At 45.0% G+C, this 25,041-nt stretch overlaps 1 protein-coding gene and 1 long non-coding RNA gene across 5 annotated transcripts in view; both read right to left on the bottom strand.

Annotated features, from left to right (window-relative positions):
* SIAE (sialic acid acetylesterase) overlaps positions 1-25,041 on the bottom strand; it is a 37,717-nt gene that overhangs the window by 6,971 nt on the left and 5,705 nt on the right. For 3 of the 4 annotated variants that reach the window (XM_055581276.1, XM_055581278.1, XM_055581279.1), the window contains exons 3-7: positions 16,829-17,001; positions 7,407-7,545; positions 3,424-3,601; positions 1,723-1,832; positions 846-979 (exon numbers count right to left, since the gene is read on the bottom strand). In XM_055581276.1, coding sequence (XP_055437251.1) covers positions 846-979; positions 1,723-1,832; positions 3,424-3,601; positions 7,407-7,545; positions 16,829-17,001 — 734 coding nt within the window. Of the gene's footprint in view, positions 1-845; positions 980-1,722; positions 1,833-3,423; positions 3,602-7,406; positions 7,546-16,828; positions 17,005-25,041 lie in introns of all 4 variants that reach the window. The other variant, XM_055581277.1, reaches the window with a different exon arrangement.
* Positions 20,831-24,139, bottom strand: LOC129652554 (uncharacterized). Its single transcript, XR_008714581.1, has 3 exons — positions 24,083-24,139; positions 23,320-23,608; positions 20,831-22,558 (listed from the first exon to the last, which is right to left on the bottom strand). It is a non-coding gene; the product is annotated as an uncharacterized LOC129652554 (long non-coding RNA).

The following is a 25,041-nucleotide window of genomic DNA, read 5'->3' as shown; positions in this document are numbered from 1 at the left end:
ATGTAGTTTCTACCAACAGTAATACAGAAGTGGTGACAGGCGTTGCTATTTTGAAAATAATGAGCAGAATATTCTCGTTCAAAGTCAAAACAAATGTTAAGAAAGGAGAAAGGAAATGATTGTAAAGTAATTATAAGTGGAAAGCAGGTCTATAAAAATCTTTTATCCAAAAAAAGGCCTATGAACTAGGACAGAGGAGAGGAATGGGGTGGGGGAGGCAAGGGGGTTTGGTGAGAGGGAAGTATCTGTGGGCTACCAGAGGCGGACGCCTACAGATGGGTGTCCAGCTCAAACACTAACGCCTGTTTCGTGTCTGTGTTGTGAGGCGGGTCTTGTTTATGTCACACCTTACTTGTTTAATTCCTATGTTCTAGAAAAGTCAGAACTACTGCCCCGCTGGGACGTCTTGGTCCTGGAGGGGCCGTGTGAACAGGTGAGGTGAAGCACTTAAGAACTTGGCTGTGTGCATGCTACGTTGCTTCAGTCATGTCTGACTCTTTGCGACCCCATGGACTGTTGCCCACCAGTCTCCTCTGTCCATGGGATTTCCCGGGCAAGAATACTAGAGTAGGTTGCCATTTCCTTCTCCAGGGGATATTCCCGACCCAGGGATTGAACCAACATTCCGGCATTGCAGGCGGATTCTTTACCACTGAGCCACCTGGGAAGCTCAAATACTGGTTACTTATTAATTTTTTTAAGATTTAATTGTCCTGTCAGTGAGCTGGGATGAACAGCAGGCAGGCTATGAGGGCAAAAAAAAACAGAACATGGATTCCAGGGAAGAGGTCTCAGCAGCATCTCCCCCACCAAAGCCCACAAACCCTCTTCCTTTCGGCACCTACCTGGACAAATCCGAATGGGAAGAGGCGCTCTGTCTGCCCCTGGGAGCCATCGTGGAAGGTCTGGCGCCAGTCGTCAATGAGCAGAGGGAATGTACAATTGTACAGGTCCCTGTTAAAGTTTACATTGGACTCCCCTGAAAACAGTCCAAACTGTGAGAGGGAGTTGGGGTAGACGCAAGATGACCCCACATTGCTCCCTAGCCTCCATCCTAAGGTCTCGCTGGACTGGCCTCGGGTTTGCTGTGGCTGATGGGCCATCAGCAAACACGATTGCAAGAGCAAATCGGCTCTGGAGTGTGTTCTTTCCTGACACACGTGGAACCCTGACACTGCCATGTAAATGATAAATAAGGCTGAACTAGCTTGCTGAAGATCTTCCATGGTGGCTCAGTCAGTAAAGAATCCACGTGCAATGCAGGAGACCAGGGTTCAATCCCTGGGTCGGGAATTTGCCCTGGAGGAGGAAACGGCAACCCACTCCAGTATTCTTGCCTGGAGAATCCCATGGACAGAGGCTGGTGAGCAACAGTCCATGGAGTCACAAGGAGCCGGACAGAACTGAGCAATAAACCATCACTATCACAGCTTGCTGAAGGACGAGAGGCCACATGAGAACCAGGAGCCCCAGTCAACAGACATGAGGTAGAGGCCATCCTAGGCCATCCGGCCACCAGACAACCTGCCAGGCTGCCAAAGACGCATGGGAGAACCCAGCAGAAATGAGCCAAAGCAGCCCCGACAGAAACACTGCCCTGCCAACTCAAAGAATAGTGAGCCAAATAAAAGTACAATGGCTTGAAGTCACTGAGCCCCAGGGAGGCTTGTTATGTGGCAACAGCTAACTGACACAATGGAAAACCGGAAACTGAACACTCACCCTGGTACCATATCACCCCCTTCAGGGTCATGTTACGGAGTGGATGGATCATGGCGTTCCAGAGAACAGAGTGCGCGCTCGGACCGATTTCAAGGTCGGATGGCAGGGACCTAAAGTGAGGAAGACACACAAGTGTCAGGAGAGAGCCAGGGACCGATCCCATGATAAGCCCTGAGCCAGGCACCTATCCAGCTTCACCTGGGGGCAAACCCCTGATGAAAGCAGTTCAGAGTCCAATTCAACCACTCTGTTTCCATGAAAACGTGTGTCAGTTGGCTCTCTGAGTTCAGTGGCACCGTCGCCGGTTTCGTCTAGTGACTGAGACCAGGGGCGGGGGCGGGGGGAGGAGCAGGCAAGTGTTAAAGACTCTATCACACAGGCAAAAAGTTTACTTAACCAGCACTCACTGAATGGACACTGAGGCTAAGTCCTTTGCTTTTATAAGCAATGCCATGATTATCTTCCTGAGAGCTGAATCATTACATACAGTCTTAATTCCCAGAAATGAGATGGCCAGGTCAGAAGGCACGTTTTCTGATGACTTGGAACATGGCCCCAAGTTGTCTCTGCGGAATACTTGTGTGGATTTCTCTTGGAGTGGCTGTGTGCGAGAACCCCCACGGCCCCTTGGTATTGTCCCTGCCCCCCTGAGGTCTGGGAAGCCTGGCTTTAGATTCTTCCACCTCTACTGAGAGTAAGTCTTTCTGTTCCAAAGCAGGATGACTTCACTCCCCAGCAGGCAGGCCTTTACCCAGGACACACCAAGAGCTCAAACCCATGCTCTTGCCAGAACCGATGAGACAAGTTCTGTGAAGGCAGCTCACACAGTGTCCATCTCTATGGCAACATTAGTGTCAAGAAGTTATCGACTAGCCTCTTCTCTGCCTCTGCCAGACCCACTGTTATTCCTGATCCAGCTTTTCCTGAATGTGCTTTCACCATCAGTCTTCCAATACCGCTTTCTGATGACATGGATACCGTGTTCTTCCAAACTGTTAGATTGGGTTTATTCTCACAGCGGTTAAGAGCACAGACACTGACACCAGACTTCATCACTTACTAGTCGTGTTCCCAAGCAAGTCACCAAACCCCTCTCCCAATTAGCCCCTTTCTCCTCATGTGTTAATAGTACCCATATTTCAAGAGAATGTTGCATTAAATGAGTGAATATTATATAAAGTGCTCATGACAGTATCTGGCATTTAGAAAGCGTCTATTAACTTATCCCTACTGATAGTTAGGGAGTTTGGGATGGACATATACACACTGCTGTATTTAAAGTGGATAACCAACAAAGTATAGCACACGGAACTCGGCTCAATGTTATGAAGCAGCCTGGACAGGAGGGGAGTTTGGGGGAGAACGGATACACGTATACTGAGTCCCTTTTCTATCTACCTGAAACCATCACAACATTATCTGTTAACTGGCTATATCCTAATACAAAAAGTTAAAAATATCTGATTAAAAAAATATATTAGCTATCCCTATTATTAAGGAAAGGGTCATAATTACTTCTTGACATAGTGTCAAACGATTGTGATCATGATAACAGTGAAAGTAACACCTGAATAAGTCACATACATTTAACACATACTTGTACATTCAGCTCATATTCGACTTCCCCAAGGAGACTGTGATCCTGCTCTCTCACAGAATTTCCTGGCAGGCTTTCTCCTGAACCAGAGGACGCTTTCTTACCCTGACCTCGGGACCCCACAGGCTTCAAGGGACCTTCTAGACGACCAGGCTTCAATGGGCGTCCCACTCCACGAGGAGGAGAGCAGCCCCACAGGATACCGCAGGGTGTCATACAGGAAACGCCCGAAGAGCCAACACACTGCTGACATGTATGTGAAGTTACCGTGGCCTAAGTTTTCTGTTCAGAGAAACAGATAGAGACAGTCAGGGGAAAAGTAGGTGGACACGGCCTGGAGCCCCTGGGTGGGCCTAGGTGAGAAGCTCGGGTGTTGGGTCAGGCCTTGCATTCCTTTCTAAGACTTTCCAAGGGCAGGAGAAGATGGAGAGGTAGCTGGCTGGCTAGCAGAAAGCCGAATATACATGTATATTCAGCCAGGCAAGGAGGCTTCCTCGCCACGTGCAGGGCCCTGAGAACCTAGGAATATTGATAACCCTCTGCAACAGGTGAGGGGCAGAAAGGCTGCTGGCCCCCAACCCCTCCTCCCTGGCCTACACTCTTACCCAACATCCACCCCATCCCCACTTATCCCTGTGGAAGGGGACAAGCAAGCACAGAGAATGTCGAGAAGAAAGGTATATTTTTTCTGGGTGGTTTTATATCCAAGCTTATAGCCACAGTAATGAACACAAGAATAAACAAGTGATGGGGACTTTGGCCAAAAAGGAAAGCAACAGAAACCAAAACCAGCATTTCAGAGTTCGGCACCATCGAGCTCATTCATCCATGTAGCCCAGGAACCAACACAGACCAGGAAGGGTGATTTCCACATCGGAAGAATGAACAGGGGAACAGGCACACACGCAACTGGTGGGATCAACCCAACCCAGCAGCTGTGAAAGAACCACGAGGCGTAAGTCACTGCCTTGATGCACGAAAGAGCCAAACAACACATTTCCGGCTCTCGAAACGTGGAAAGTGTGATGGCAGGAGTTGAAAATCAGTTTCAATCAATTAAAATGGATTGAGCCCCTACTAGGCACCAGGGACTTCTAGATGATTGTGATACAGAAATGAAAAGGAAAAGGAAAGACAGGGAACCTTTCCTCAGAGGTCTTCTATCCTACAGAATGAAACACATTCAGCAAAGTCAAATATATTGCAAAATATGGTTTAGTGCTTTAAGAAGTACAAAGGTGTGTTAAGGGGTTCTAACAGCAAAATAAAGAATAGCAAACGAAAGGCAGATGGTAACATGCCCAGGAAAGGCGGCTCCTTCCCTGTGCTCCGGTCCTGCTCTGTGCTTGGGGTTTCCCTCACCTTGCTAAACCATTAGGATTTCTGTGTTCTCAGTGTCTGGGACCCAGTGCAGAGTCAGTGAATGTTTGCTGGCTGGTATTGGGTGGCAGTGGTGGCTGGAATAAGGGTGGACTCGCTTATGGGGAGGTAGAGGGAGAAGGTAATCAAGAGGAAAGGGAGGGAGGTGGAGAGACCTTCGAGACAGGAATGCAGTCAGCAGAGCTAGCATTCTGGGCAAAAGAAACAATATGTACAGACACATGCAGAACTGGAGAGTTTCTCAAGTATTTGAGGAGAGTATCAATTACAAAAGGAGAATAGTGTAAGAGACAACTGGAGGGGAGGTTGGAGTAAAGAAAATGGAAAGTCACTTGGAAAGGCATGGGAATGAGAATGTGTGCTGGGCAGCAAAGGTGTCTCCAGTCTAAGGCCTGGACCCTGTGAGTGAACCGTATGTGGCTAAACGGACATCATAGATGTTTCAACAGTAAGGACCTAAAGAGGGGGCGACTGTCCTCAACTATCCAGAAAGGTCCAAGCTCAACACAATAGTCTTTAAAATCAGAGACCCTGGGGACTTCCCTGGTGGTCTGGTGGTTGAGAATCTACCTTGAAATGCAGGGGACGTGGGTTGGATCCTTGGGTTGGGGAACTGAGATCCCACGTGCCACAGAGCAACTAAGCCACAAGTAGAGAAGCCTGTGTGCTGCACTGAATACCCAGCACAGCCAAAAAAAAAAGAGAGACCTTTCCCAGCTGCAGTCAGGACAGTAGAAGAAGCAGGAGAGACTTGAAATATGAGAGGGTCTTGACCTACCAGGCTCTTCCCCAGACACCTGCATGGCCTCACCTCTGTCAAGTTATTACGGAAATGCTGCCTTTCTCAGGTGGGACCTCCATGTCTGCTCTGAATTGGAAACCACCAGCCCACCCCAGCCCCAGCAGTACTGCCCCCTGCCCTGGATTTTCTCAGCACATACCACCATCTAACCTATCCCTTGATGTTCAAACATTTGAGTCTCTGAGTTCAGAGACTGAAAAGGAACCGACAGCAAGGTATAATACCTTATCCAATCTAACTGATTCCTGAGTTTTGGAGGACATGCAAGAAGAGTTCGTAGACCAAAGGATTCATTAAAAAATTTTTACCCAAATCTATTCAGTTCCTGAGTTCTTAAAGGGCAAGTTCAGACAGCGTGACACTCAATAGTACAATACTTCATATATAACTTACTAATTTTCTTATTTATCTTCTGTACTCTCCCACTAGACTGTAAGCTCCATCCAGGAGACCAGGCGTGCCTGCCTGCTTTATTCTCTGCTATCACCCCCAGGACTTAGAATAGCGCCAAGCACACAAAAGGCACCCAGATATTTGCTGAATGAATTAATACTTGAAAATGTAAGCGTAACTGAGGTTACCAGGGTAAAGTATGTACAGGTTAAAAAAGGGATTGTAAAGAGCACAAGGGACCTCCCTTCGGGAGGAAGGGATTGGAGAAAGCCAAGAAACAGGCAGGGTGCAGACAGAGAGGGAGCACGAGGGAGAGGAAGCACCTCGCAGGCTCAGAGGGCGGTGCAGCTTCTAGAAGCAGCCGTCAGCAGAGCCAATGCCACGGGCTGTCCAGAGCGCATCACAGAAGAACAGTAGAAACCTTGGGGGAACCGGTTGTCAACCTGGACACAGCAGCCAGATTATAAAGGGTTAAAGAGTGGGAACAACAGAGGACTAGATGGTTGGATGGCATTACGAACTCAATGGACATAAGTCTGAGCAAACTCTGGGAGATGGTGAAGGACAGGGAAGCCAGGCGTGCTGCAGTCCATGGAGTTGCAAGGAGTCAGACGCAACTTAGTGAATGAACAACAACAACAAAGAGTACACACTCAGGAAGGCAGTGAAAAGAATGGAAAGATGTTCTAAGAAGGTTTAACAAAGCAAAGGAGAGAGGAGCGGTTCCAGGAGAAAGGGGTGTGTTCCTTACAGATAAGTGAAGCCCTGAGGGTGGGGACTGGGTCCTGATCACAGCTGCACCCTTGGGACCCAGAACAGAGACCAGCGCAGAGCAGCCTGGAGTAAAGGTTCCCTGCAGGCTGGACGGTGGGGTAAAAGGAGAGAGCCCAAGGGCTAAGAGGAGGCCCTGGAGAAGGTAAGAGCCCGAGCCAGAGACAGCCTTGAGGAAAACAGTCAGCTGTGTTCAGACACAGAAACGAAGGAAGAAAGAGGAGAGGAGAACATCGGGCTCTGAGGAGATGCTGGCGGAGTTTGTGCTGAGTGGCTTCCATGAGGCCGTTGAAGCTGGAGGAAGCGCCATCTGCTCAGAGCAAGGGGGCAAATTCACTGTGGAGTCCTGGGAAGAAACGCATGAAACAGGTACCATCAGGAAGTGGGTGGTGGTGATTCAGTTGCTCAGTCGTGTCTGACTCTTGGGACCCCCTGGACTGTAGCCCATCAGGCTCCTCTGTCCATGGGATTTCCCAGCTGAGAATACTGGAGTGGGTTGTCATTTTCTACTCCAGGGGATCTTCCTGTCCCAGGGATTGAACCTGCGTCTCCTACATTGCAAGCAGATCCTTTACCACTGAGCCACCAGGAACCAGGGCAGGGCAGGGGGGTCAATAAGAAATGAGTAAATGGGTGGGCAAGTTCTGACAGACACAACAGAACCCAATTTAGGCTCACAGATGCCACACAGGGCGCCGACCACTCACAGAGGAGCCGGCATGCGCTCCAGCCATCACTTACTCGAGGTGGGCTTGGACCATCGCAGGTCAACCTTGGCGAGGTCCTCCAGCTCCTGCTGAGCCTGGGTGGAAGACACCGAGAGGATGCGGACAGACTGATAGGCAGCCGTGTTCGACAGCTCGCCTGTGGCATTAAATACCTGGAAAAGAAGCAGGGACGTCATTTCCTACACCAACCAAGTGGACGCTTGATGATGCTGCTGCCCCCTCATAGATGCTACCACACCCACCCCCCGCCTGCAGCTCCTTCTGCACCTTCAGGATACAGAGAACAAATGCATAATCAAAACCCACGATGGGCTGGTCCAGATTGCCTGGATCCATCTTGACCCACAGACACCATGATAAGTCATATCCCCAAAGAAGGTGGGAACACCATGACATCTGCAATCTCAAGGACAAGTCTGTATTGGATGAGAGGAGCTGTGGATGGGTTTGGGCTAAAAAAGGTCGACATCTTGAAAGAAAAATACTTCTATTCAGGAAAAGTATCCATTAAAGCCATAGCATTATCTTCTTAAAAAAAAAAAAAAATGGAGCCAAAAAGGCCATGGAGAGGTAGGTTTATGTAATCCATACCTCATAAGGACTTTCCTGGTGGCTCAGACAGTAAAGCATGTGCCTACAATGCGGGAGACCAGGGTTCAATCCCTGGGTCGGGAAGATCTCCTGGAGAAGGAAGTGGCAACCCACTCCAGTATTCTTGCCACTCCCCCACCCCCGCCGTCCCCCCCCCCCCCCACCAAAAAGCGGCTCAAAGAAATATTTTTGGCTTCCCTCGTGGCTCAGACGATAAAGCGTCTGCCTGTAGTGCGGGAGACCCAGGTTTGATCCCCTGGGTTGGGAAGATTCCCTGGAGAAGGAAGTGGCAACCCACTCCAGTACTCTTGCCTGGAAAATTCTATGGACTGAGAAGCCTGGTAGGCTGCAGTCCATGGGGTCACAAAGAGTCGGACATGACTGAGCGACTTCACTTTTCACTTTCCACTTTCTTTCCTACCCCATAAGAGATGTGTTGGAGAAGGAAATGGCAACCCACTCCAGTATTCTTGCCTGGAGAATCACATGGATGGAGGAGCCTGGTGGGCTATAGTCCATTGGGTTGCAAAGAGTCAGACACAACTGAGGGACTTCAAGAGATGTGTATTAAAAAGAAACACAATTGAGAAACAATTTTTGAACTCCTGCAACATCCTGAAATCAGCCTCAAAAGGCTTATCTTCTCATCTCAGTCCTGGAAAATTGCCCAAGAAAAGCACAGGAGGCCCGGAAGTTTAGAAGGCAGGGTCCAGGGTGATTGCTGAGATCAGTCCCAAGAAACCAGACAAAGAGAAGGGTCTATCCAAAAGCACATCACTTTTTCCCAAACCACTGTATGAAACCTCACCAGTAGCCAAGAACGTGACAGGACTGGCTTAGGGTTCCTCTGGACATGAATATGTGTGCTACACCTAATATATCAAGCATCTTTCCTCTCAGGGCTCACACATAAGTGCTATTTCCTTCAATCCTGATGTTGAGTAGGCATGTTTTTCTTTATTAAAAAAAAAAAAAATGGGGTGGAGGAGGATGAACTGAGAGAGCAGCACTTACACTACCATGTATAAAATAGATAGCTGGTGGGCAGCTGCTGTCCAGCACAGGGAGCTTAGCCCGGTGCTCTGTGATGACCTAGCTGGGTGGGATGGCAGGGGCAGGCTCAAAAGGGAGCGAATATAAGTATACTTATAGGAGATTTTCCTTGTTGAACAGCAGAAACCAACACAACCTTGTAAAGCAATTATCCTCCAATTAAACATGTTTTAAAAACTAAAAAAGATTGTGTCATAAAAATATTGTTTTGCTTTTTAATGAGTGTTTGTTTTTTCTAGTCTCCTCTCCACCCCTCTGGACAGTCTGGTCGTCCCAAAACAAAAGCCTAACAGGAGCCTCAAGAAGGCCAGTTATCACTGGCCTCAGGGAACCAGAGCTCCAGCTGAGACAAGACTGTGGAGGCTGCAGGAGGCTGGGCCGCTCTCCATTGGCCGCTGGCCACAGGGTGTGCAGCTGGCTCGCCTTCCCTCCCACCCACCGCAGAGAATACAGCTGGCCCTGCGGCCCACCGTGCAGGAGCAGCCGCAGTGCCCCCACAGAGCATGTCATTGAGATGCGCTGCCCCTGGAATCGCCTTTTGACTTGCCACTGAGCCCGCTGTGGCCAATAAGCCGGCCGGATGCAAAGGCAATGGCCCTTTGGTCCCAGCGGGAGCTGCAGCTTGTGGCTGGGTGACGTGGCTCCGGGCTGCCAGGGTTACTGGGCTTCCACACATGGTCTCAGGAAAATTCCACAGGAAGTCCAGGCTTGCCCGTTCTGGATCTTGCCTGGCAAGTTTCATGCAGAATAAACATTGAAGACGAAGAACAGGCTAATGCACTCAGTATATTTTGGCAGGGAAGTTATTTTTCAGTGGCAAGTACCTGTAAAAAGTCACCTCCCTTGAAATTCAGTTCAGCACCGAGTGCTAAGGATCGTATGCTGCTTCCATGGAAACGGAGGATGAAACTGCTTTCGCTCCCTCCACCCACACCAGCTTCCGCACCGACTGGGAACTCCAGGGCCAGCTCAGGAGGTGGCGCGGTGACCCGTTGCTAACACTCCAGAGTATGGCAAGGCCAAATGAACTGGGGGAGGGGGTGGCATCGTCCTCTATTGTTACCAGCACACGCGGAACTGAATCCAAAGCACTGGCTGGGAAACTTCCATTTTCAAACTCACATGTGTGCAGTATTTCAAGCCAAAACTCAAAAGCCACAGAAAGTGTTAGCAAAAAATGGGGGTGGGGAGAATTCTTGCTGGACCTGATGACAACTACTTCTGAAATGGGAATCCTTTCCCAGAATCACCAAGCCTTTAAAAAAAAAAAAAGAAACTTTGTATTTTATATTGGGGTATAGCTGATTAAGGAACAATGTTGTGAGAGCTTCAGGTAAACAGAGGGCGAAGGGACTCAGCCACACATATACATGTATCCATTCTCCCCCAGACTCCTCTCCCATCCAGGCAGCCTCATAACACTGAGCAGAGAGTTCCCTGTGCTTACAGTAGGTCTCACCAAGCCATTTTTGATGGAAGCATTTCCTCGGGGATACTGGCAGCAAACTTAGGAATAAAGAGATTTCAGGAAGATTTTCATTTAAATGACATTTGGTTTCCCTGCTGATGAAAGGGGAAGCCTTCCTCCATCTGCTGAGATCAAATTTCATCTCATCAAACACCTCGGTGTAATTATTTTTCTACCAAGTATTGAAATGAGGATGTAAATGAAGACCAAAGTATTTGAAGTCATTAAGGCTGCAGCGATGGGGAGAGCCCTCCACCTCTCTGGGGACCCACAGTTCACCATCAAAGCAGCTGCTCGCCAGTGTTCATTTTGTAACCTTTACACCACATTCTTGAATTAATGAAGAAACGTCAAGAATCTATTTCCTCAGAGAGTCCTAGTATGGGGTCTGCACAGGGGAGCAAGGCACGTGTGTGGTGGGGAGGAGCGGGGAGGGGCGGGGGCTGTGCTCAGTCACTCAGTTGTGTCCGAAGGGCAGTGACGGACTGTGTAATTATCGTGTATAATAGTTTACAAAATAATGTCAGCTTTTGAAGTGAGGGTGTTAGTCACTCAGTCATGTCTAACTCTTTGCGACCCCATGGACTGGAAGACCACACCAGGTTCCCCTGTCCCTGGGATTTCCTAGGCAAGAATACTGGAGTGGGTTGTTATTCCCTTCTCCAGGAGATCTTTCCGACCTAGGGACTGAATCCGTGTCTCCTACATTGGCAGGTGGGTTTTTCACCATGGAGCCACCAGAGAAGCGCCACTTTACCTTCGACCACATTACAATATGGCAGATTTAAAGTTGAAAGAATAACTATAAATAAGCCAGTTATCATACCTCCCGGGAATCTTTTATTGTACTGTGGCACCAGCCCTTCTTTTCTGGATTTTAATTGCCCGATTTGTAAAGCAGGAATGTGGGGACTGCTGAGATATGGAAAACCAGGTTTCCCATCGAACACTGGCCATCTTCTTCTGAGCCTAACTAGAAATAGCCAAGTCTTAAGATGTACCCTGACTTAGAAGGTGACAGATGAGCATTTAGACTTTTCTCCATTTATAAACATCTCACTCGGTGTTATAAATAACACTCGATTTTAAAATTCCACTTTACCCTAACAACAAGATGGGCACACAATCTGCCATTTCCTTCATTTGACTGTGAAGAGTGGTTGGTTATAGTGGAAATTTTGTCTCCCCAGAAATGTCATATGGAGGGAGAGAAGGGGAAAGAGAGAGGCAGTGTGTGTGTGTGTGTGTGTGTGTGTGTGTTGGGAGTCTTCAGGGGAAGGGAGGAAAATGAATAAAGGAGGAGTCATGTCAAGCATCTTTATGATCCAAAAACAAAGTCCTACAGAGAGTGTTAAGAGACTAGAAAATGTGGTTTTTGGTACTGTCAGCACCTAAAATGCTGTCTTGCAGACTAAGCGCGTGATTCTAAAACAAACAAAATTAACACTTGGCTTTTTCAGATGGAATCTTTTTCTATTTTCCTGTATCTCAGAGCTTGTATAGCCTTAGTTCGATATAGAAGATGTTTAAGAGTAAATTCCAGGCAGAAAAAAAATGTGTTCAGTCTTAACAATCAAACTGTGACTTAGCTTGACAGAAAATGGGATGAGATCCCCTGGCACAGAGTGCAGTTGAGAGCCTGACTGTGCAGATACAAACAGATCTGGTCCATGCCTCTCTGTGCAAACAGGGAACTGCAATTAAAGCATTAAGGAAAATACTGTTTTCCTTAATGAGTTAACAGCAATCCCACTTCTATATAAAACCAAGCTTTCTATCAAGAGATGAAACTTCAATTTTGCTTCTATTCACTGATGTTAAAATGGAGCCCAGTTAAGTCAAATTTAATAAACATTTAAATTTAAAAGGTTCCCATATATTTATGTAGGGTAGAAAGCAAGACTAAGTAAAATATTGGTTAGAAAGACATAAATGCAAGAATTTATATTTTTAAATTAGAAAACTAATAATGAAAGGAAATAGGTATGTCCGAAGTAGAATATTTTTAAAAGCATTATTTATTAACTGGTTTTTTTTTTTAAAAGAGAGAAAAAAAGAAGCCAGAAGGGGCAGAAGCTACAGAAGCAAAACAAGAGACCTTAAGTATGTGCAAGGGCTCAATTTTATACATTTTTTTTTAAAGATTAATTGAGATCATGGTTTAGTTGTAGAGTTTTTTAAAACTCAAACTTAAATATCTCTCAAAAATGAAGAAGTAGATAATGAAAAAAAGGCAAGAAAATAAAAATCAACTTAAGGAACTGAGTTTTAGAGAAAGAGCTACTAGGGAAGATCATAATCTTTTCAAGATCTCAACCTATTAATGGGAACAAATAAAAGTACATGTCAAAGTATAAACATATTAGTTCTGATCCCTAATGCAAGTTAAATCATTTATTCCTAAGATTCTTATTTATACAATGTGCCTCTTTATTATAAATTGAGCCTTTGATAGATATTTAAGGTATCAGTTAAGTGAATATCAATTTCTTGTTTTTATAACTTTGTCTTAAAAACCAGTCATTTCATGCTCATTATAGAAAAATCAGATAATAAAGACAAGCAAAGAAAATCAACCCTAATTTCAAATGTGTCAAAGGACTTAATTCACATGAATTTCTCTGGAGGTCTGAGAGTGAGTAAAAAAAATATTTTCTAATCTCTCAGCAGTGTTTTAAGCTGATAAAGTTTAAACATAACTATGAACTTGCTACTGTCCAGCCCTGATTCTAATATAAATGAAACAGCAATGATTCCCTTACTTTTATTTTTAAATCAAATAGCTTGTACTAAACAAACAAAGGAAGGACAATTCTGAGGCCCAAAAGCAAAACCCCATCCCACTCTATCCAGAAATCCACTCCCTTTATTCTAGACTGCTTTGGTGTTCAATCAGAAAGCAGAGTTGTTTGCAGAAAGAAATTTCAGAGCCCCAAGGCTTTTGTTCTACCACTCTTGTTTTGCTAGAGTACCAGTAAACAATTAAGAAGCTTGCTTCCTTGATGACTTTTTCAACATCCTTTTCTTTAAAAAAAAATATGTTTTTAAATGTATGTTTGGCTGCACTGGGTCTTCACTGCTGTGCACAGGCTTTCCTCTAGTTGTGGCGAGCAGGGGCTACTCTCTAGCTGTGGTGTGCGCGCTTCTCACTGTGGTGGCTTCTCTTGAGAATGGGCTTTAGGGCAAGTGGCTAAAGTTAGTTGCAGCTCTTGGGATCTAGAGTACAACCTCAATTGTTGTGGCTCAGGGGCTTAGCTGCTACGCAGCATGTGGGATCTTCCCGGACCAGGGATCGAACTTGTGCTCCCTGCACTGGCAAGCAGATCCTCAACCACTGGACCACCAGGGAAGCCCTTCTGATGTCCCCTTTATCCTGCTTCACTTAAGAGACTCACTCGTTATGTGTCAGACTCACTCATTGCTCTAATAGCAATGGAGGTAGGAATACTTCAAGTTGAGTTTCCTCACTGACAACATTTCGACAGGCTGGCATTCCCCCTGTTTGCACTGGGTTTTCTGTTCACTGAGTATGCCCATCCCTACTTGGGAGCCCTTGTAGTGCTCTTCCTCCTGACCTTCTATCAGGCATAAACAGACCCCAGTGAAGCCTCTGGGAGAAAAAAAATGCTAGTTTTCAAAATTTAAGAAAAATTAATCTACAAGGCCATGACTAAAACAGAGAAAAATTGACACTAACAAAAGAAATTCTTGGAGGAGACTTACATGTCCCAACTTTGAAACTTACTACAAAGCTACAGTAATTCAACCAGTATGGTACTGCCATAAGGAGAGATATATAGACCAATGGAATAGACTAAAAAAGCCAAGAAATAAATCCTCATATATACAGCCAATGAATTTCTGAAAAAAAGTGCCAAGACCATTCAATAGAGGAAGAACCATCTTTTCAACAATTGGTGCTGGAAGAACTGGATATCCACTTGCAAAAGAATGAAATTAGACCCTCATCTTACACTACATATAAAAAAGCGATCAAAAAGACTCAAAGACCTAAACTTAAGAGTTAAAACTAAAATATTCTCAGAAGAAACACTGGAAAAATCTTCATGTCACTGGACTTGGCAACAGTATCAAGAAGATGATACCAAAAGTATAGACAACAACAAAAGAAAACACAGATAAACTGAACTTCATAAAAATTGAGAACTTCTATGTATCAAAGGACACCCTCAGAAAATGAAACTGACAAAGTAGAGAATGAGACAAAATAGTTATAAATCATGCATCTGACAAGCGATTAATACCTCGAAGATATAAAAAAATTCCTACAATTTAACAATAAAAGCAACCCAATTCAAAAATGGACAAAAGGCCTAAATAAACATTTTTTCAAATAAGACATACAAATGGCTAATAAGTACATGAAGTAATATGCAACATCACTAGTTGTTGCTGCTGCTAAGTTGCTTCAGTCGTGTCTGACTCTGTGCGACCCCATAGATGGCAGCCCACCAGGCTCCCTCGTCCCTGGGATTCTCCAGGCAAGAACACTGGAGTGGGTTGCCATTTCCTTCTCCAATGCAGGAAAGTGAAAAGTCAGAGTGAAGTCGCTCAGTCATGTCTGACTCCTAGTGACTCCATGGACTGCAGCCTACCAGGCTCCTCCGTCCATGGGATTTTCCAGGCAAGAGTACTGGAGTGGGGTGCCATTGCCTTCTCCGTTTCTAGGTCTAGCCTCTATGATTATAATTCACTCAATAAAAATGATGGTTACTTTAATACTCTGACCTAATTAATATTCTGATCAAATTAGTACTATGACCTAATTAAAGTCTAATTCAATAAAGTCATGGTTTACATAAAAACACAATTTAAATGTATTACAATGCTTTCTTTCAAAAACTAACACAATCTTCAATACTAAATTATGTGTTTCCTTCAGTCTTGGCAGGCACTAGTTGTCAGAGAAATGCAAATCAAAACCACATTAGGATACCACTTCTCACCTACTAATGCGGCTATAATCAGAAAATGAAACCTAACACCTGTCAGTGAGGATGCAGTGAAATTAGAACCTTTCTGTATTGCTAGTAGGAATGTAAAATGGTATAGCCATTGTGGAAAATGGTTTGATGGGTCCTCAAAAATTAAATATAGAACTAACCAAGCAATTCCAATCATAGGCATATATCCAAAAGAACTGAAAGCAGGAACTGAAACAGATTATCTGTAAATCAATGTTCACAGCATTGATTTAATATTGCTATGAGCATTGCTCACAATAGCCAAAACGTGGAAACCCAGGTGTTCATCCACAGGTGAATGGATAAACAAAATGTGGCCTATACAATGGAATACAATTCAGCCATAAAAAGGGACAAAAGTTTGATACAAGCTACATGCATGGACCTTGAAAGCATGATCCTTAGAAAGATAAGTCAGACACAGAAGAACAACTATTGTATGATTCCACTTCTAGGAGGTACCGAGAAGAGGCAAATGCATAGACAGAGAGCAAGATAGAGTTACCAGTGGCAGGAAGAAGGAGAAAGCGGGATTTATTGTTTAATGGGTATGGAGTAAACGTTAGAGATGATGATAAAGTTCTGGGGATAGATAGTGGTGACTGGGTACACAAAGCATTGTGAATATATTTAATGCTGCTGAACTGTACACTTACCAACAGTTAAAATAATAAACATTATGTTACATTCATTTTAGCCACAGTTTTTAAAAGCATGTTTTAAAAACAAAGTTTCATAAACACCAAGTGATTGCTCCAAGCCATACAACTAGTAAGGCAAAGCCAACATTCAGTCTCAGCTCTTAAAATCTCCATGGCAACAAGAGACAGAGTGTGTGAACTGCTCAGCATCAAAACAAAATCTAATTGTTTTGATCTCCTAGGCTGTCTCCAGAAGCTCATCTTCTAAGACCATTCAAAGAGAAGAGTAATCTACATGGCCCCCGATTTGCTATTAAATCTCCGTTACCATCAGACACTGTCCAGCTTCTGCCTTTAGCCCAGGAAAGTGAGAAAGTAGTGCCCCATACACAGACAGCACCCTGGCCATGACTAGCGAAGCAGGATTTGGGGTCACATTCACTCCCCGGCTCCACAATTATGCTGTGATCTTAGGCAGGAGCTTAAACTCAGCTGGGCCAGTGTCCTCATCTGTGAGATACGAATGTCTTGTAAGTATTCACCCTATGAAGTTGTTCAACTGAATTAATTAGCACATGCAGAGAAAGCACTTAGAACAGATCTTGGCTTCTACCTCCTGCTCCTCCTCGCCCCTTTCCTCTTCCTTCTTTTTCTTCTTCATCATCAACGTTATTATCACTGAGACTTTGCAAATTACCTGTGAAACTGTCATCTTCATGTTACTTTGCCCACTGCAAAGCCAAACGTCTCCAAACAAGACATCATGAACTCTCAGAGTGAAGTTTATACTCCCAAGAGTCTGCTGTGCCATCACTTCGTAAGGTCCACCAGGCTTCATAGGATCCAGTACCACTGTCCAGGTGTTAGAGTCTGCTGAAATAATAACAAGGCTCCAAGGAATTAATGAATCAATCCACTAAAATGAAACTGAAGCCCAGAGTCATGCATCAGACTTATTTGCGGCAATTCCCCTCTTCTGTGATGAACTGGATCCAAAGCTATGAAGACCAGCCAAATTTTAGACATGTCAACAGAAATAACAAAAGCAGTAGTGTGGCTTTCTTTAATCTGTACCAATCCCTCCTTACTTTTAACTGAAGCATTTATAAGAAAAGTAAATCACCCAGTTATAATCCTAAGCAAGGACAGACAAAAATACAGATATTAAATGCAAGGGAGTTTAATACAAAAACGCAAGATGGAAATTCTTACTATACCACCAAACTGTCAAAATCAACATGATCATAATCTAATAGGTTTACAGTGCCCCAAACTAACTTGGAACTATCCAATCAAATGTGAGCACAGGTTAGAGAAAACCACTCATCATCTGAAACTTACTTGATGGTACCATCCTTGTCATCAACACCCCCACCTCCTCCCCATGTTGCTCTTGGGGATTAAAAACACCAGTGGTTCTGGCCTCTTCTATCTACAGTTAAACAGGTGAGTGGAGAAATGGACGCAAAGAAGTAGTAGGAGGCAAATAAATTCATCTCTCTTTGAAGAAGATATTTAGACTTACCCAATTAATTATTTTCACAGAGTTATTTACCAGTCTTAATGTTTTCGGACTCAATTAAGGAGATGAAAAGCCATCCAAGGCCCTGTTTCAGAAATTCATAGCATATTCCCTAGGAACCACCCCCCCACCACCTTCCCACCTCTCACCCACTCATACCACCACCACTGCCAACATCATACTCAGAAACTCAAGAAGAATATCTTCCAAGTGGCAAAATTATGCCTAGGAGAACTAAAGCACAAGAAACCAAGTTGAAGAAGTGGAAGGAGAAAATAGATAAAATAGAGACGGTCATTTTAAAAGAAATATTCTTGGCATAATGTTGAAGAATATGGACTGATTGATAATTTGTGCCCATCAGATCAATGTCAATTCAAAGGGAAGGAATGGCAAGAATGGCAAATGAGGCATCCTAAGGTTATCGTTGTGGTTGTTGAGTCCACTAAGTCATGTCCAACTCTTTTGCGACCCCATGGACCCGCCAGGCTCCTCTGTCCATGGAATTCTCCAGGCAAGATTACTGGAATGTGTCGCCATTCCTTCCCTTGCCATTCCTTCTCAGGGGATCTTCCTGACCCAGGTTTTGAACCCACTTCTCCTGCTTGGCAGGAGGAGTCTTTACCATCTGAGCCACCTGGGAAGCCAAGGTTATTGTACCAACCAGAAAAAATATCAATTATAAAAATACTAAAAAACAAAAATACGAGCCAAGTGCCTACTCTGTACCACATGCTAAGATCCTCCTAGTCAGTAAGAGCTAACGGGAGAAGTCCAGACACATGGCAGGAGATGGGTAAAGGCTGAAATGGTAACAGATTACTAAGAGCCTGGGAGAAATATCCAAAACCCTTAGGCAACAGTGAAAGGGCTCAGGTCACTCCTCTTAGAAGCAGAGCCAACTGAGTCCGCTATTCCCACCCGTGAGAGGGCAACTGAGCCCAGGACCGAATGTCTGCTATTGTTTTTACACCACCAATCGCCACAGACATCAGCACATTAAATGCAGAATGCACCTAAAGCAAAAAACCACTGTTTGGGAAACAGTGGGCAGCGAGCACAGATTGCACCGCACAGGTGTGAGGTGATCCGTACGGCGCTCTCGTCTGAGAAGGCAGACTCTCCAGCTGTCCCAACGGCAGCCTTGCCAAGGTCTTCCCAGGCTTCTTACCGGAGCTCCGTCCTCCTGCCATCAACGTTACTCATTTGTGATAATGCGGTCAATCCCTGGAAAACCTAGGACAGGGCTATTTTTTGAGCCTTCTACTACAGTACATGCTATTCTGAGTCACTACTATTAATTAGGTGTTTGCACTTAGTCTCCATCCAAGCAATATGGCTGGTGTGGAAAACCACCTTCCCCAGAGCTTCTGAAAAGCTCTGCTGCCCAGCAATAAAAAGGCAAAGAAGGAAAGGGGGAGGAAGCTGGGCAAAACACAGCACCACCCCCCTACCTCAGCCAGAGGAGGCACTTCCCCTAGAGCCCAAAGCGTCTGAAGAGAATCAGGCATCGAGAGCCTTGCTCTCCAGAACCGCTCCCTCTAGGAAACCTCTCAACTTCCTCAAAGACCTTGAGAACTTCCTTCTGTTCTAGTCCCCGAGTTCTTTTAGTTTCTAGCTCTTTTCCTCTCCCACTTCATAAAAGAAAAACTCTGACACACTGAGGGTCAAGTAAAGTTAACTGCCACACAAGGCAGGAGAAACCAGCTCCACGACAGAGAGGTTATTAATGGCCAAACTAACTCAGAAACAATCAGTTTAAAACAATGCAGATTTACTTCCATGGGTGGGAGAAGACTCTTGAGAGTCCCTTGGACTGCAAGGAGATCAAACCGGTCAATCCTAAAGGAAATTTAACCCTGAATATTCATTGGAAGGACTGATGCTGAAGCTGAAGCTCCAATTCTTTAGCCACCTGATGCCAAGAACTGAGTCACTGGAAAAGACCCTGATGCTGGGAAATACTGAAGGCAGGAGGAGAAGCGGGCAACAGAAGATAAGATGATTGGATGACCTCACTGACTCAATGGACATAAGTTTGAGCAAACTCTAGGAGATAGTGAAGGACAGGGAAGCCTGGCATGCTGCAGTCCGTGGGGTCACAGAGTCAGACATGACTTAGTGCCCGAACAACAAAGTGTATACAAAGGAGAACAGCCCTCGTGAAGACTGTTTCTAGACTGAAAGCAAGGGTGGGACGGTCCACAAGGAGCACTGATTCGGCCTTGGCCCATCCATTTAGGACTGGCTGTTTAAGTGGAGCTGACCATAGGCCAGTGAAGTCCAGTTGTAGATTTTAGAAACCATTGACCCACCAAGTCCATTAGCTTGAGTCCAAGTGATAAAATTAAGTGACTGACCACCAAGAGTTGAAGCTCACTATTCAGCCGGCGTTTGCTGACCCCAATGGGCTTCCTGAGCAACAGCTGTTCCAGGTCCTTCCTCTAGGCCCCCATCACTTGCCGTCTTGTCATATCTCTTACCAATCCAGGCCCAGGTTTCTGTAAATGCTCATTTTTGCTGCAGTCAAACATCTGCTTCCTCCATTCTTTCTTCTTCATCCAGGAAGATACATGTCCTTCCTTCATTGTGCCCACCATGTGCCAGGAGCGTCACCAAGTAAGGGCAGAGAGCAAACCCCAGTGCCAGGTTATACTGACAAGAAAGCCACGCAAACTGACTGTGTTTTCCTGCCCAACCACTAGCGTATCTGGTGGTCTATTTCTCACTGTCCCTCTTCTCTTCATTTTCCAGCCACAGGCATAAGAAAAGAACTCTCTCCATGTTTTCTCCATCCCCCAGACCAGCCCCCACCTCAAAATGGGAAGAATCAACAAATCAAAGGCAAAAAAAAAAGAAAGAAAATAATGAGTCTAGAGACGTGATTAGTCATAAAGCACATCTTGCTTTTTTCCTCTTTGCCATTCACATCAGATGTTAATTATTTTTCAGGTTATTGTGCCAAATCTCAGCAGCCAAGAAGAGAAAAAGGAAAATTATCCAACAACTCTTCCCTTTCCAAGAGGAAAAACCTGGATCAGGAAGAAGCCCCCAGTCACTGTTCCCCCACAGAACCCTGGCACCCCACCAACTGCAGACAGGCTCACTGGTTTGTGGAAGTGACCTGGAGGTAAAGGAGGCCTTACTGCCCAAACTGCCCCTTCCAGACCTGCATTATTCTATATAAAGTTCATCTCTACAGCCACCATGAATGAAAAATAAAAAGCTTAAATATTTTTCTATCAATAAAACTATTCCTGTAAATTCCTTAATCTATAGCCTGCTATGGCAGACACAGCCAAAGATGACCCCCAATAAGTCACACCCTTGCAGAGTTCCTCAAGTGCTGGCAGAATTCATGATTTGCTTCTAACCAACAGAAAATGGCAGAGGGGATTAGATGCCATCCTCATGATTATGTTATGTTACCTAGAAAGGATGAAGGAGGTTTGCAGGTATAATGAATAATCCCTCATCAGTTGACTTGAAGTTAACTCAAAGGGAGATTGTTCTGGGTGGGTCTGACCCAAAGAAGGTGAGCCCGTTAAGTAGGGTCTAGAGGTCAGAGATGTGAAGCTTCAGAGATGGGGCCATGAATTCTACAGGCACAAGGACAGGACTCTGCCAGCAACCTAACGGAACCTGGAAGTTAATCATTCCCTATTCGAGCCCCCAGATGAGAACTCGGCCCAGCCAGCACCTTGATTTCAACCTTCTGAAACTCTGAGAACCCAGCTAAATGACGGCCAAGTTTCAGATCGACAGAGATAGTAAAAGTAAGTTGTTTTAATCACCTAAGTTGGCGATAACTTACTATGTGACAGAAAACTAATGCAGATTTTTTACTTTCTATGAGGTTTAGGCTTTTTGAGTTTTTATGTTTACCTCAATCATGATGACAAATTCAAGCAGATACACCTTCATTTTATCACCTGCAGGTGCACCCCCAACGTGTGTCAAAGTGAGAGGATGCAGGCTCCTTGCCCCAAGTTTACGCCTTGTCTCTGAAAGAAGCATTATGCGTCACCTGATGACATAAACAGGCCCAGAACCTGACCATGTTCCCAGCCATCCCTCAGGTCTCAACTTTCCCAAAGCTCAAGTGTCAGTCTACTGGACAAAACCCTTTATGCCATTAAATTCTGCTTTGCTGTGGGCACTTAGGGGATTATAGGTAATAAGTTAAATATTAACAGAGATGGACAGAGTGGCCAAATGAGGCAGTCTGGCTGAAAATCCCAGGGTCGTCATCAGAATCTAAATAGAAGTCAACCCTTCAAAATGCCCCACAGTGTCTCCTTTGAGACACATTTCCTTCACTGCCCAGTGAAATTTCCTACATGTCTATCTTTTTTATTCCAAATATCACTTTATCCATGTTGCTTCATGGGCAGGACAGAGCAAGCTGTCCACTGAAGCTATTTTATGGATCTGTATAAACTATGGTACCTTTTTTTTCTACCAAGACAGTGTGGAAGCCCACCAAATAGCCCCTTCCTGACCCCATCAACAACAACAATCTCTTTCCCTGTGAAATTCCCATCAACAGTCCATGAATCACTTGGCTCCTGTCAGTTGCTGCTATACATCCAAACTCCAAACGATGCATCACTTTTCAGTGATGCAACTGAGCTGAATCTAAACTGCCAAATGGGAATGGAAAGGAAGGCATGAGCGAGTGGGTTCCTGGAGGGTGGACACTACTTACATTCTTCTTTGAATCTCTAGGGTTTCTAGCTTATTATAAATAATAAGCCCTCAGTTGGCATTCACAGAATTGAACTCAAGATAAGTGAACAGGTTCACTAAAGAAGGAGAGGGGCTCATCTCCTAATTATCAGCTTTTATTTCTTCTTGTCACCACCTACTCTCCTGCGTTGTCTCTGGCCACTCCAAATATCGGTCCTGCAACAGCCATGAAAGGGTAAAAAAACTAAAAATAATGCATAAGAACATTTTTAAGACTGAAAAGCTACATATTATGTGCTTGCTCTATTTCTACAGTAGTGTGCAATCTCTGTCTCCTAAGTATTAATTGGTAATGTTAATTATTAGCACCAAAGAAATCCTATTTCTTATTTTTAAACTACATCAATTCTTGGGACTTCCCTGGGGGTCCAGCAGTTAAGACTCTGTGCATCCAAATGCTGGGGGTGCAGGGGTTGGGGGGTGTGCAGGTTCAGTCCCTGGTTGGGGAACTAAGATCCCACATGCTGTGGGGCATGGTCAAAAATTTTTAAATAATTGTTTAAAATTGTTTTAATTAATTAAAAATAATCCTGACCCAGGGATCAAACCTGCATCTCCTGCATCTCCTGTACTGGCAGGCAGATTCTTTACACTACCACTGAAGAACCTGGGAAGCCAAAACTTAATTAAACTGCATCAATTCTTTAGCTCTTTAAGTCAACGTCATTTTACTGAGAGTACCACTACCTGTACTCCATACGGCTTATTTCTGAGATGACACAACACTAAAAGAAAGCACTACTAGTCTCCCAAATTCTTCATTTTCAGTATATCCTGCAAGTCACCAACAGCATTTATATCTAACAGAGAACAACTTCTCAATCAGCTTAAGTTCCCCTTTCAGCTCTCTGAATTTCACCAAATAAGCTTCTTCTGCTAAAAAGTCTTGTTAAAACCCAAGAACCAGAAGCACTTACCTTGCACCTATGCCTAGTACTTAGTACATACTTTCTTTATGTTTGTTGAAAGAAATGCATTCTTTTTTTTATTCTTGGCTGTCCTGTGTCTTCGTTGCTGTGAGGGCTTTCTCTGGTTGCAGCAAATGGGGGCTACTCTCCAGTTGCGGTGTGTGGGCTTCTCATGGTGGCGGCTGTTCTTGGTGCAGAGCACGGGCTCTAGGGCACAGGCTCAACAGTGGTGATGCGCAGGCTTAGCTGCTCCATCGCATGTGGGATCTCCTCTGCTCAGGGATTGAACCCGTGTCTCCTGCATCGACAGGCAATTCTTTACCAGAGCCACCAGGGAAGGCCCTGGAAATGAATTATTAAAAGTCTGCACCAGCGTTTGCATCACTCTGGATTGAAGATTGGTCCTGTACACTGACAAAACTAATCAGGTGGTCTTTGTTTTCAGGGGCCAATAAAATTTTCACAAGCTTTGCTGTCACATGTATGTTCAAGTCCCTTATCAAGCCACCAACCCCCACATTACCACCACCCACCCCAGAGAAGCGTCCTCACCTGTCTGACTCTCACCTCAACATCCCATAGCTGTAGAGAGACCTCTAACTGAGATATAATACAACCAGGTCTCCACTTGACCCAGCCCTGAACCTGCCTTCCTGCATCCTGGAACTTCGAGCTCCTCCACACACTACCTAATACATCCTTCTCTCTTCTAGGCAGAGACTCCTCTGTATGACCTCTCTGCTCATGAAGTCTGCTAACTGCTAATTCTCACCTTGTTGAACATGCTCACAGCCACTACTTGGAGTCAGGCCTTCCCTGTCTATCGCCTGAATATCCTAACAGCCTACTAACAGGTCCCACCTACTTCTCGTTTCATCCATCTCCAACTCTTCTTCCCCAGTAAGAGTAAGAGTAAAAGCAGCCAGAGTAATCTTTCTAAAATACAGATCTGGTTGTGTTCTTTTGCTGCTTAAAAGCCATCTACCCAAAGTAGTGTATATACTCCCTGGAAATGACAAACAAGCCTCCCTCCATTTCCAGCCTTATCTCCTGCCATCCACCATCACACACCCTAGTGATCCAGACAAACCAACCTGCCTGTCACTCCTCCAGCAACCCGGGCTCACTCACACCTCCATGCCTTTGCCCAGGTTGCTCCCTCTGTTGGGTCTGCCCTGCTCATCTTTCAAAACAAGCCTTGCGGGTCATGGTGGTGTAGTCACTAAGTTGCGTGCAACTCTTGCGACCCCATGGACTGTAGCCTTCCAAGCTCCTCTACCCATGGGATTCTCCAGGCAAGAACACTGGAGTGGATTGTCATTTCCTTCTCTAGGGAATCTTCTTGACCCTGGATAGTTAGACTAAGTTTACTATCCCTCCTAAGCACTCTTACAGCACTCTATACTTCCCCACTGTGGCATCACGCTTCACTGTAATTGATTATTATTTTTCTGTTTCCTCCCCTAGCCTCCAAGCTTTTCTGTTTTGCTCATCACTAGATAACCAATACCTAACCCTGTATCTGACACCTAGTAGTGACTCAGTAAATACCCGAGTGACTGACTAAATAACATAATAATAATAATGACAGCAATAACAATGTTGTTGTTGTTTAGTCACTAAGTTATGACTGATTCTTTGTGACCTCATGGACTATAGCCCACCAGGCTCCTCTGTCCATGGGATTTCCTAGGCAAGAATACAGGAGCCGGTTGCCATTTCCTTCTCCAG

This window comes from Bubalus kerabau, chromosome 5 (assembly GCF_029407905.1).
Source record: "Bubalus kerabau isolate K-KA32 ecotype Philippines breed swamp buffalo chromosome 5, PCC_UOA_SB_1v2, whole genome shotgun sequence".
NCBI classification, from domain to species: Eukaryota; Metazoa; Chordata; class Mammalia; order Artiodactyla; family Bovidae; genus Bubalus; species Bubalus kerabau.
The sequence above is the reverse complement of the archived record's forward strand: the minus strand, read 5'-3'. Positions and strand labels throughout refer to the sequence as shown.